Source organism: Hydra vulgaris, chromosome 05, assembly GCF_038396675.1.
Source record: "Hydra vulgaris chromosome 05, alternate assembly HydraT2T_AEP".
NCBI classification, from domain to species: Eukaryota; Metazoa; Cnidaria; class Hydrozoa; order Anthoathecata; family Hydridae; genus Hydra; species Hydra vulgaris.
In genome coordinates, this window is record NC_088924.1 from 38180380 (window position 1) to 38194447 (window position 14068).

The 14068-nt window shown below is 25.6% G+C and overlaps 1 protein-coding gene across 2 annotated transcripts; it reads left to right on the forward strand.

Annotated features, from left to right (window-relative positions):
* Positions 1-2163: 2163 nt before the first annotated feature.
* Positions 2164-10966, forward strand: LOC136080840 (uncharacterized). Of its 2 annotated transcripts, XM_065798108.1 has the most exons (7): positions 2164-2214; positions 5980-6256; positions 6564-6657; positions 9854-10140; positions 10264-10395; positions 10551-10598; positions 10863-10966. In XM_065798108.1, exons 1-7 carry the CDS (start codon positions 2199-2201, stop codon positions 10915-10917), a joined length of 909 nt encoding a protein of 302 aa, XP_065654180.1. In that variant the 5' UTR covers positions 2164-2198; the 3' UTR covers positions 10918-10966. The 2 variants fall into 2 exon arrangements, with proteins under 2 accessions (XP_065654180.1, XP_065654179.1); XM_065798107.1 differs by lacking the exon at positions 2164-2214 and having other exon boundaries at positions 5863-6256.
* Positions 10967-14068: the final 3102 nt, after the last annotated feature.

Here is a 14068-nt window from a genome sequence, read left to right on the forward strand (position 1 = left end):
ATTTCCATTATGATAAAAAGTGAAAAATTTATATATTTTTGCCTCATTTATTCATACTTTTATGCTCAAAAAGACGAAATTTAAATCTGCGATTAAGCAAGAAAGACTTTCTTTTTGAACCTAAAAATTTTAGGCTATCATTGTTAGGTAGTTACACAGGAGTTGAAGCAAATTTAGAAATTTCCAACTTAGTTTACAAAAATTATTGTAAAAATTGTAAAAAAAAAGGCAAAAATTCAATAGGAGTGTATACGAAAAAAGCTATTAAATCTACATTTTTGAAAATTTTACTATGGTTCTGCTTCAACTCTTTCAAAATACCACTACAATTATACCCTGAAAATTTCAACTCATTTGGACTATCAGATCAAAAGATGTTTAAAATATAAGACTGAAAATAACTAAAAAAAGAAAATAGGTTAAAACTTAAAAATAAAGGAAAAAAATGCAATAAAACAATTAATAAGCCCCTGCTGCATAGGCTGGTATAGTTTCACTTTGTTTTTCTTCATCCACAAATCTTTTCCTAATGGTTCTCGGTTTCTTTCTTCTCTTATTTTCGTTTTAGTGCACTTTTTATGAAATTAATGTTATTCTTTGATTGTCCATTTTCGTAGCATTATTAATTAAAAAAAATATTTTAGGAATGTCTGCAGTGTGTTGGTTACCACAGAACTTTCTTTTTGTTTTAAAAGAGTTGATCTAGGCATACTTTAATTAATTTCCTTTAAAATTAAACACCCTTGATTTATTTTTATTTGGAATATATAACAACAATAGCAATAAACAAATGAGAATCACTTGGCAAATGCTAAGACTGCAAATTAAACAACTCTAATTTCACGTGGCAAAAAATGTTATTTTAAAGGATGGATTTTAAATAAATATTGCTTTTTCAGCTTCAATAACACTTTTTCCAACTTGATAATTATTTCAATATTAAGGAGCCGTTGCTATGTGTTGCTAAGAGCGTAATCTTTATAGGGTTGCATAAAAATGAATTTTAGTCAACATATTCAATATTTTTTATAAATTCCAAATACATATTTGAATTTATCATAAAATTTTGCATAACACAAAGCCAAAAAAAAAATTTTGGATTTTTGACTAAAATTAAGGATATGAACCACCTTAACTTAATCATATTCTTCTAAAAGCACGGAAATATTTTATTTTTATTTATTGAAAAATCATGAATTAATTTTTATTTATTTTTATTTACAGGGCCGACTACACGGGTGCCGGGAGCACCCAAATATCCCAGCAAGCACACAACTTTGAAACAACGTTGCAATAACGTTGATCAACGTCGATCAACGTTATTTCAACGTTGTGTGCTTGCTGGGATAAAACTTTAATTCATAAATTATATATATATATATATATATATATATATATATATATATATATATACATATATATATATATATATATATATATATATATATATATATATATATATATATATATATATATATACATATATATATATATATATATATATTATATATATATATATATATATATATATTATATATATATATATATATATATATATATATATTATATATATATATATATTATATATATGCCGGGAGCACCCAAATATAAAACTTTAATTCATAAATTATATATATATATATATATATATATATATATATATATATATATATATATATATATATATATATATATATATATATATATATATATATATATATATATACAGGGCCGTCCAGAAGAGATTTTAATAAGGGGGTGACGTATCTTATTTTTACCGACTAAAGACAAAAAACTTTTTTTGCCCACTAATAAAAACAACGATAGCTAAAAGAAGATAATAGTTATTATTCATGACCACATGATAGTTATTACATGATCATATCCTTTTTTATTACAACTGAGTTATAAGTTATAAGTTAACACCGTTTTTGTTTTCCATAACTTAATTTTAAAATGTTGGTCCCATATAATAGGTATCTTATGTGTATCTTATATTTGCAGCACGTTTAAGAATAATAGAAAATAATATAAACACTAGAAAATACTTTTATAAGGTATAATTATAAAAATATTTTCTAATGTTTACACTTAAAAAAAAAGTGTGCAAAAAAATAAAAAGAATACAAAAGAGTAAAATTGTTCAATGCTATGCAATGGTATCATTTTTGTATGGTTACATCCAAGTGAACAAAAAAATGAATGAAACGTTAAGTAATTCTTTTTTTATATATAATTTATTTAACCATAAAAATAAAAATTACAAAATTCATTATAATTTACAAAATTAGATTCTGTGTCACTCATATATTTAAAAACTAGTCATTAGGGTGATACCTTAATAAAATAAACAAATAAAAATAAAAAATAAAAAGATTAAGACAAGGAAATAACAAAGAGAGTAAACTACAAGTAATAAAAAAAATTAATAAGAATAACAATATTAAAAAAATTGAAATCAATACAAGAATAATGAAAGAGTAAGACTAACAAAAATGAAAAAAAGAGAGAGAATCAACGGATCAGATATGATAAGTGAGAAAAAAAATAAACGAAAAAACACAAATTTATATAATATAAGTTCAGAAGAATAGAGTAAGACAAAAATATTTATTACACAAAAATAAAAAACCAAATTAAACCAAACTTAATTAAAAAAAAAAAAAAAAAAAAAATATATATATATATATATATATATATATATATATATATATATATATATATATATATATATATATATTAACCCTGACCCTAACTCTGATATACACACATACACAATTAAATACAATATTAAACTCTGTATTATACGTTACATATATTATACGTTACATATATTAAAAAACAAAAGTAAATAGCAAGATATAGAAAGTGCAGCAACAACTAAATCAACAGAGAAAAATGCAAAAAAATAAATACATTTAACATTATTTATATGCATTAATACACGATATATAAACAATGTACAAAATTAATTAAAATTGTTTTTTTTTTCATTTCTTTCCATAAAATATTGGTACCAAAAAATAATTTTTTCAAATCTTCTACTAATATTACTATTATCATTAATTTACCTTTGTTTTCGAAATCTGTAAATTTTCCTATTTTATGGTTAAATAAATGGATTAATAAAAAATTTTAGTTCTTTTTTTTTATTTTCCATTTTCGAAGTTTTTTTCTTTTGACTTTTTTTTTTGTTTGTTTGTTTTTTTTTTCTGTTTTTTTTTTTTATTTAATTTTTTCATTTAAATCCTTTATTCTTGTTTTAACACTTATTTTTATTTCTTGTTTTAACATTATTTTTATTTTTTTAAACTTTTATTATTAAAACATTTTTTGATTTTTTTTTCTCTCTTCATAAAACTTTTTTTTTTTAAAAAAAACAAACACTTTCTCAAATGAGATATCTTTGCATAGTGAATCTTTATCTTTTTAATCTTTATCTATTTAATTTTTTCATTTAAATCCTTTATTCTTGTTTTAACACTTATTTTTATTTCTTGTTTTAACATTATTTTTATTTTTTTAAACTTTTATTATTAAAACATTTTTTGATTTTTTTTTCTCTCTTCATAAAACTTTTTTTTTAAAAAAAAAACAAACACTTTCTCAAATGAGATATCTTTGCATAGTGAATCTTTATCTTATAAGATTATTAGATAGAGAACGAAGATTAAAACAATTTACTCAAGGCCTTATTGAGTTTTAAGAGTAAGGTACAGGCCTCATTGCTTATGCATACCCCATATTCTCGATTCTGGATCCGCCACTGTTTTAGACCCATCTTTCACAAATTTTTTAATTAGTAAATAGCGCATATTTATCTGCTTCTTTGAGTGTTTTAGCGAAATTTCTTAAAGTAAGTTAAGTTATAATGAGTTATAAAACATCAAAAACAGCATCGTACTAACAAACTTTTCTTTTTCTTTTTTATGATATTTGGATCTAATTTGTTTAAAAACCGTTACAAAATAAAATTCATAAAGAAGCCATTACAAAGACGACCTCAATAAAAATTGTTTTGCTTTTTTATGATTTTTTAAAATAGCGGTCTCCAACTATTTGAAGCAACTTTTACCCCGTTATCCCTGTTAAGCAGTACCGGGTATTGTTTAACCTCCTGAGATGTTTGTGCATGGTTAATTTCAAGCAATTGCCTTATTTTCCTTTCATGATAGTTATCCGTAGATAATGTTTTTGGGTGCAGCCAGTCGAATACTCCATGGCACTCCCTGCAATGCTCAGTTGCTCCAGAAGCATGCCAATTACCATTCATGCTATTAGTTTGGTGTTGTATGTTTTATTGCAAACTTCTCTTTCTTGTTTTCCCAATATAAATTACTCTAGACTTGTTGTTAACAGAGAATTGTTTTTAAATTTGGTCAGTTGTAAAAATAACTTTGACATTACATGTTTTTAGTGCGCAGTTTCTGTCCAAGTGTTGGTAGCCAAGGTGGTTTCATTATTGCAACATTTTTTTTTTAGTTTTTTTGCAACTTTATTGTTAGGATTGTTTTTACTTAAAAGGTAATTCCCGAAAAATGTTTTGAGATTTGATCTCTTATGACCGTTTTCAACAAACATATCTATTATAAGCTAAATCTCGTTGCTAACCTATTTTTCAGTGCAGATTTTGGTGGCTCGTGAGATGAAACCTCTAAAAACTCCAGTTATAATTGCAGGGTTGATATTTGTATTGTGTTAGTTATTTTTATATCTAAAAATTTAGTTATCTCTGATTTTCAATCTCTGACGTGTAGTGAATATTGGAGTCTTGTTGACTTAATAAAGTAAGAAATTTGTTATGCTTTGAAACTGATTCAAATCTGGCATGGCTATCATCAACATACCTTCTATACGATTTTAGTGAAAAATTGTTGATTTCCGCAATGTGCTTGATTTCGTAATTGTTGATTTCCGCAACATGAAAAAACTTCCGCAATATATTCCAATTTTTGTAAGAATGCCTCTGCAAATAACAACCATCAGTGTTAATCCAATTGGACCTGAGTTAGGTATGGTTCTAATTTCATTTTGATACAAAAAATAGCACTTACTAAGACATAGTTCTATTAATTGGTGGATGTCAGTAAGTATTAAAATGGTTGTTTTTTTTAAGATCAGTTATATCATTATTTTGATAATCAATTATCACGGATATGGCTTTATCAATTTGTATTGATGTATACAAAGCTATTACATCATACGGTTTTTAAAATTGGTATTTTAAGTCTGATGATGGTCTACACAAATTAGACCGAAATTTCACAAAAAAGAAAAAGAAAAATTATTTAGTACAATGCTGTTTTTGATGTTTTATAACTAATCTTCTTCTTAAAAATATCAAAACCGCAAAATAATCAAACCATTGTAGTGCGCATAATATTTCGAACCTTGCACTGATAACGTTTTGTTTAAAGAAAACAAATTTAGCTTAAATAGTTTAAATAGAAAGTGAAGAAGGATAATATTTCGAGGATGTAAGCTTTTAATTCTTTTTATATATTTTTCTATGAGAAATTTTATATTTCGTATGATTTTGTTATGACTATTAATTTATTATTAGTACATAAGATGGAAAGAAGCCATAAAAAAAAATCACAATAAAGAACAATTGTAAAATTGCATTTTTAGATTACATTTTCAAATAAAACAAATTTTTTTAGCCAAAATTTTGGGTTTGATTTGAGTAAAATGTTTGCCAAACGCTTTTTATTCTAGCTTCATTTTTTTTTTTTGAAAGTTACGTCATTATATAAGAAAACTGAAGTCACTGTACATTGTACTATTTTTAAGTGACGTCAAAACGTTTTAAGTTTTAAAAAAATCATAGATTTTAAGGTTTTAGTTTTCGGAAAACTATTTAAATGTTTGACATGAAAACAATAAAATTTTTGCGTTCTTCAAAAGAAACGTACTCTTTAGTCAAAGAAAAGTCTTTTTTATCAAAATTCATTTTTTTTAAAAAGAAACATGATTTAGAATCTTATAAGGAAATTCCAACAATTCTGAGCGAAGAAAAATACTCGTACAAAAATGTTAAATTGGTTTCTTGCAGACTCATCATTGAAAATAATTCAAGCAAAGTATATGAAAATATTTCAGCGAAAGACCATTTAAAAACAAATCAAAGAGTCGATGATCAAGATGTCCCGAACGAGGGAAAACATCAGTTTTTAAAAATAGCTCAAGTAAAAGTTGTTTGGGGGAGTAATTCCAATAAATCGCTCAAGGAATATACTTTGCCGAAGTTATTCAGGTAATTTATTGTGTTATTTATCAAATTATACATAAAAATTATATACTTTCTCTGAAAGATGATTATTCAAACAAAAAAGTCAAAGATTTATAATATTTTCAATATATTTAAAAATATAAATTAAATTGAAAGTTTTAAACTGCGTAAGAAAATAAAAATATTTTATAGGGTTGTGATAAATATCTTAGGCCATAATATTAATAGTTATTATCGTTTTAAAAGTTTAATTTCGACTGATGCCTAATTTTATTAGTTTAATAAAAAAGTTTGATGCAGAATTCATAAATATATAATGCTTTATTTATAGTTTATTACAATTTGGTGCATCATTGGGCTGCACAATGTTTGAAAAAACCAATATCGATAATTGTCATAGTTATGGAAAGACGTTGTTATTCAAGGTATAGTATTATGTTTTACAGCAATTTTAAAATGGTGCATCACATATCGGAGAAGATTGCGTATGCTGAGCATGTTAACAGTGAATAGGTTTTTTACAGCCGAAATATTATAATATTTATATTTATTTTCGCAGATTATCATAATTTAATCTTCCCTCTTGAAGAATATAAATGAATAGTTCATTTTAAAAAATAATCTTCATACTAAAAATTGCGTTATTTTCAACACACTCAATCATCTTATCTTAGAAAACCAGTTTCCTAAGATAATCTTTTTTTAATGGAACTCAAAAAAACTCAAAAAAACTCAAAAATAATTACAAACAAAAAATTAATAAAATTGTATCTTTAAGGGTTATACTTAATTAAGTACCATCCACGTCCCTAGTAGTACCGCGCTCAACTTGTTTCACAATGCAGCGGCCTTGTTCGTCAAGGTTCGTGTTTCGGAGTTATATATAACTCCGAAACTCTATATAGAGTTGAGAGAGGGTTATAACCAATATTAAGTAGCCTCCTCATCTGTAGTGACCTTCTCGGCCTTGAGTAGGTGAATATCAAAAAAAAAAGAAAAAAAAAAAGTAAGGTATAGAGAAATTATCTCGACCATAAAAAAAAAAAAAAAGTTTTTAAAAAAGTTTGCCATACTCTTTTTTGAAAAAACTATCGCTCTTGAAATACCAGAATACAGCTCCGTGGAGAATAACTTTAAAAAAACGCGCTTTACTTAATAAAAAGCCACATCTCATCTTGAGCGTCTAAAACTGTATCATTTTAAGCAACTTCACCAAGTACAATCATAATTTAAATTGCATGACAACAGCTTATGTATTATCTTATATAACCCATGGAATTAGCAGTAGATTAGCATAAAATATTGAGAATGTAATAAATTTTTGATGATCTTGTTTTGTTCAGACGTAATTACAAAATATTGAATAATAAAAGATTATAACGGGGACGGTAAATTTTTTTAACAACAAAACAATCAAAGAATATTAGCTATACAACCAAGAAATTAAAATAAATAACACCGTCAAGCTTGTATGAATTAACCAAAAAAGTTTGGAAAGTATAATCATTGTCTGTCTGATAGGTCATCGCCATCATACCTTCTGATAGCTCAATGCAACTAAGGCATAGAACAAACAAACTCGTAAAAAAAAAAAAAAACCAATAATTTTAAACAAATCCGATTGGTTGTTAGTGGCAAGCCGTACAACTTTTTATTTATTAGTATTTAATTTATGCAATTAAAGAATTCGAAAGTAATGGCCAAATATTATAAACAACCAAAGCGTCTGTTATAACAGTTTTGCTGGAGATATATCAATATGATAATAAAGATATCTTGAAGCGTTTCTTTGACATAATTTATGAACCTAATCACCATTTAATACATTTTGAATTGGTGAGAAGAAGAACAGTACGAGTCAATTTTTTGTTATTTGCACTTTTTTCATAATTTCATTTAAATTATGTCGATCTCTCTAAGTACTACATAAATTATACTAGTTCATCTTTCTTTCATTAATTTTTATAATAAAAGAAAGATGGACTTTTGAAATGTTTTACTATAACTGTTTAAAACTTAAACATTGATTATCTCGAAATGAAAATATTGGGCTAGTACTGTTCTTCTTTTTACCGATTCATTTGTGTTTGTATATTTGAAAAAATATGCTACTTTTAAAATATGAAGTGAAATATATATTACGTAATATGTAAAACAGCTTTCATTTTGCGCTGTGCTAACAACATAAATTATTTACTTTAATACATTACTGAAGCCATAATAACTATTTGTATCAATTTAGTGTTTAAAGATATAATTGTTTTTATAATACTCCCTCCGTTCCGAAATACTTTTCTGATTTCAGGTTGTTTTTTTTTATCCAAGTTGCTATTCCGATTTGTTTATATTGCTAATTTTGATAAGAAAAAAAAATATCTTTAATAAAATGACTAACTTAAAAAATTAAAAATTATTTGAAAATGTTTACCAAGGGCCACGACGGAAGTACCGAAGGGGTCTTAGGCCCCCTCTAGATTTTGGCAAAAAGATTTTTTTTTTTTACAAGTTACGTTTTTTGTGTACTTTATTTATTAGTTTTAGGTTTTTTTGGAGCAGCATATGCAGCGAGCAGTATTTGCACATTAAGGTGGTTCTAAAAACAATTTTTTCTGAAAATGACTGCTGGCACCCCCTGAATATGTTGTATATAATTAAAAAATGCTAGATTTAAGAAATTTTTGAATAAAAAATATTTAAAGGGGTTGCTACCGACCCTCGAACATTATATAGGTCCCTAATATTATTAAAAAAAAGTTTTTCAGAATTATGTCATGTTGGCTCTCAAATGAAGGGAAATTATATAGAAATTTTTAAAATATTAATCATTTTATAATTAAATTTTTATTTTAGATTTTAGTAAACAAAAAGTTACGTTTTTTAACTAAAAATGAAAAATAGGGAATTTAACAAGATTTTTTGATTATAATTTTTTTTATCTATGTTTTTTTATAAAATGAATATTATTTTTGAAATTTGTATATGATGTTGCTTCGTTTGAGACCCAACATGACATAGTTTTGAAAAACTTTTTTTTTAGTAATATTAGCGACCTATATAATGTTCGAGGGTCGGTAGCAACCCCTTAAAATATTTTTTATTCAAAAATTTCTTAAATCTAGCATTTTTTTAATTACATACAACATATTCAGGGGGTGCCAGCAGTCATTTTCAGAAAAAGTTGTTTTTAGAACCACCTTATTGCACATACCGAATAATAATCTAGGGTTTCTATCTTGTTTTTGTATATCTCTTTGTCTGCACATGCTTACATATGATAATATGATAAAAAATAAAAAAGCCAGATTATTTGTTGGTGTCTTTCATTCTTTTAAAAATATTCAAAACACGTTTGAAATCATTTTCAACCAAAATGTTGTCTGTTTTTAAGTTTATTGTTATTGCAGTTAAGAGCGCTAGCAATTAATCTTGATTTTTTTGTAACAGATTTAAAAACAAATAAAGGAATCTATTAAGCATGAAGTATTTAAACTAATATTTTTGAAACTTATTCAAGGGGTAACCGGTGGGCAAGTCTGCCACTACTTTTTGTTGATTTTTATTTTTTTCATGCTATTTAATAATTTTTTAGAATTTGTTTAACTAAATTTGTGAATATTTTAGGCTATTGAAATTCGAGCATTACAATGCGTAAAAGTTTTGATGAAGAACACCTACATCAAAAACAATATAATTCGGGCTGCATTCGGTTATATTATGCAGAAGTACGGCGATCAAGAGATAGAGATAATAAAAAGTTTGTACGATCGTTTAAAAAAAAGTTCACGAAAAGTAGAGACTTTAAATTATTTGCATAAGTTATGTTATGCAAGAGAAGACGTCACCGTGATCAAAGTAGCAAAAATGCTGCTCGAACATGAAGATGTAAATAGTACAGATTTACATGAAAGGTAATACCTTCCGAAACTATAATAAAATACTTTAATAGGACTTGTACTTCTAGTTGTGTTTGAATTCTTATGAAAACCATCTACGTCATAAAAAATTAAAATAATTTAAATATAAATTTTCAGAACACCCCTCATGCTAGCTGTGCAGACAAAAAAAAAGGATTTGGTTGAAGTTTTGCTAAAAAATAAAGCAGATGTGACGCTTTTTGACGTCAATTTTAAAATGGCAATCAATTATTGTAAAGAAAATACAAAGCAAGTTTATATTCGCATTACTTCTTATTTTTAAAATATACGATTTTTACATGATTCTAAAAGAAGTATTTTTATGATTACACTTTTTATTAAAATAGTATTATGAAAAAAATAATATTTTTCTGTGTTTTTTATGCTTTTCATTTTGTTTATAGGGAATACAGATTAATAAGTGATGCTTTAATTATGGCTTATGGACGACGGTAAACATATAAATTTATATTGTATATATTTTTTCTAGTTTTTCATATTATATTATATTTATTTATTTTTATTAATGAACAAGCACATTTTTTGTCTTTTTTTCACTGCTTTTTGCATTTAGAAAAATTATATATATTTACTATATACATCAAGTTTTAGAACAATAATTAGGGTGTTATTTACAGTTAATTTTAGGTTGAAATAATTTGAAATTTGTAAATCTTGTGTAATTTTATTTCTAATCAAAGTTTTTTTTTCTTTAGATTGGGTCTAGACGTCTCAACATTAACTCCACTAGAGCCATTTACTTATTTCTAATATATTTCATTGTAACTTATGTATTGAGTTAAATATATCATATTTTGTATTTTGCTTTTTTTTATTCCTCTTAAGGTTTATTGTATATAAGCTATGTTCCCAGCCGGCAAACAACGTTGAACTTACGTTGAATTTACGTTGATTTAACATTTGGAATGAAAGTTTTTTCCAACGTTGATTTATCAACGTTAATTCATCGTTAGGTTCAAACGTTATATTAACGTTGATTCGACGCAGAAAAACGTTATTATAACGTTGAATTTACGTTGAAACAACGTTAAGAATGACAGTTTTTTTAACGTTGATTTATCAACGTTAAGCCTCCTATTAAAAAACGTTTTGTAATCACAGAAACCGTTGATAAAAACTGAGATTACCATCAAAACGTAGTATGCATTTCCTATAGTGCTGTTGCACTTCTCTATTATATTATTAAGGTATATTATGGATATTAAATCTACTCATAGTCTAAACTTAGACCATTTAGAACTTATTTAGTTTAGTTTAGTTAAAATAGTATTATTAAAACAAGAGATAAAAGTTGTTTTATTGAAAAATATATTTAAATATTACATATATTTACATATAATTGAATATGATCTACAAATAATTGAATATAATCTACATATAAGTGAATATAATCTACACAAATTTCTTCTCTTTTCCATCACCTTTTTGAAATGGAGCGTATTTTAGAAAATTAAACAATATACAATTGACCGAGGTTTCTTTTTCTTCATTGAATACAATAGAAGAAGCTGTAAATAAAAAAAATATATTTAAAAAATCAAAAAAAGGCAAACTTGAAAAAAATATAATGAATGGGAAGGTGTTACAACTTATAAAGGTATTCCATTTACAAAGCCATAAAAATTAGTGTTTCTAAGTATATTTTTCCACCTTTTCCCTTCATATCCGTGGAGGCCATAAAATTTTTTCGAAAAAACTCTGAATTTTTAAAAGGTAATTTAACTGTTAGACAGGACCATCCCGAAGTGGTCTCTCATGGGGAGGGGGGATGGTATGCCAACTAGAGACACACACACACAAAAACAAGGTCCTCAATATTTGCAATTAGCCAACTATAGTTTAAAACTTGCTAAATGTGTCAACTTAAATGCTTATATGACAGATTTGGGGGTGGTGGGACACCCCTACACCCCCCACTCGGGACGGCCCTGCTGTTAGATGATTATTAATAATTTTTTCAAATATTTAATTTAAATGAAACAGCCTTTTTTCAAAATAAATTAATAATCAAAATATTAAATTTTTCTAACGTTGAAAAGTAATTATCGGGGTGGCCACATAAAATTTTCATAAGAAAAATAGGATTTTAAAGGAGATTTTGCACCTAATATAGAGGATTTTTTTAGTTTTAATTTAGGCTCAAAGTCCATGTTTTTACATAGTTGAAATAGTTATATGAATAGTTATATGAATAGTTATATATTTTGTATCAAAAAAATAACTCTTCCTAACAAAATTATTTAAAAAATAATAATTGTAATATATAGATGTAATACCTGAAGAGAATTTAGTTTTAACTTGTGGAAACATAAGCCAATTCTTCTCAGCATTTTAGTGTAGTCAATGCTTTGGTACCTGGAGGCCAATAAACAGTTTTATTACAAATCCAATTAGATGGAATTACACCTTCTTCTCCTTGTAAATCTTCATTCCAAACAGCTCCTTTCCACATACTTGATTTTGAAAATATTATATGAACTAATAAAAAAACGAAGAAACCATAATATAAATGTACTAACAGGCCTATTTAAACCAGCTAAATCTTGACATTTTATAACCACTATACTTGCTAAACAATAATATTAGTAGACATTATTAGCAAAGATAAGATTTTCTTTGTTTTATAAGTTTATTATATTTTCAATTCATTTTTATGAATATATTTATTATTCTATTAATCTGCATAGTTCTAAATATATTATGTTTAAATAACTCAAGGCATCAAAGGAAAATAATGAAAGAATCCCAGGTTGCTTAAACATAATTAACTACATAAGAGTAATACAGAATATTGAACAAAAATAGATAATATTCATTATTAATACAAAATATAATATAGAGTTTAGCTTTATCTAATAAGTATTAATACTAACACCAATTTTTAATACCACATCATTAGTATTTTTGTTTTTATTAAAAATAAAAATATTATATAAGTTAAGCTTTTCTTATTTTACTTAAAAAATCAACTCAATCCTACGTTTTTTCATAACTGAAATTTTTTTTTAGGAATGTTAAATTAACACTGAAAACATAATATTAGTAGACAACAAGAAAATATTTCTTTATTGAAATATCTGTAAATATTTGTAACAATCAATCTAATTTCCTTTCTTTTCCGCCACCTTTTCGAAATGGAGCGTATTTTAAGAAGTCAGACAAAATGCCATCAATTAAAGTTTCAGTCGCTTCATCGTATTCAATAGAAGAAGCTGTAAATAAAAATAAAAAAGTTTTATATATCTTATAAAGGTATACCTTTCATAGCACCATATAGTCTGGTAAACTTCTGTTAGTATAAAAAGAAAAAAATAATCAGTCCTGATCTGAATAACAAGTTAACACCAGGAATGGCATCTGGTTGTAAAAATTGTCTAACCTCGCTCATAATGTATTATAATCATATTAACGAAAATGAAACTGTAGACATTTAACATTAATTGCCCTTAAACCATTGAAATTACTACCAAATAAGAAGCCATTGTTCTAATATATACAGCTATAGGTTTTTATAAGTTTTAACATAAAGCTTTAGACATAAAATTAAAAAGTTCTGAAACTAAATGATATAACTATTTAATATAATACTTATTAAAACCCACTCCTAATGATTGTATTTTTTTCGTCATCCAATATCTTGTCCACTTCAACAAATTTAGCTACCGACAAAATAAAACTTATTTGCCTTATAAATTCACTATTATAATCAGGCTTTGTCACTGTGTTTTGGGATTTCTTATATCAGTAAAAAAATATAACACTCTCAGGGCTTGTGATGAAGAAAACCGTCAAGCGTGTTATATCGCGCTCGTAAAATTAGAATATGTTTTCATCGAGCGTGATTATGTGCGCTCGAGATAACGTCGGCGAGCGCGATCATGAAAATTGCTGAAGGTGATAA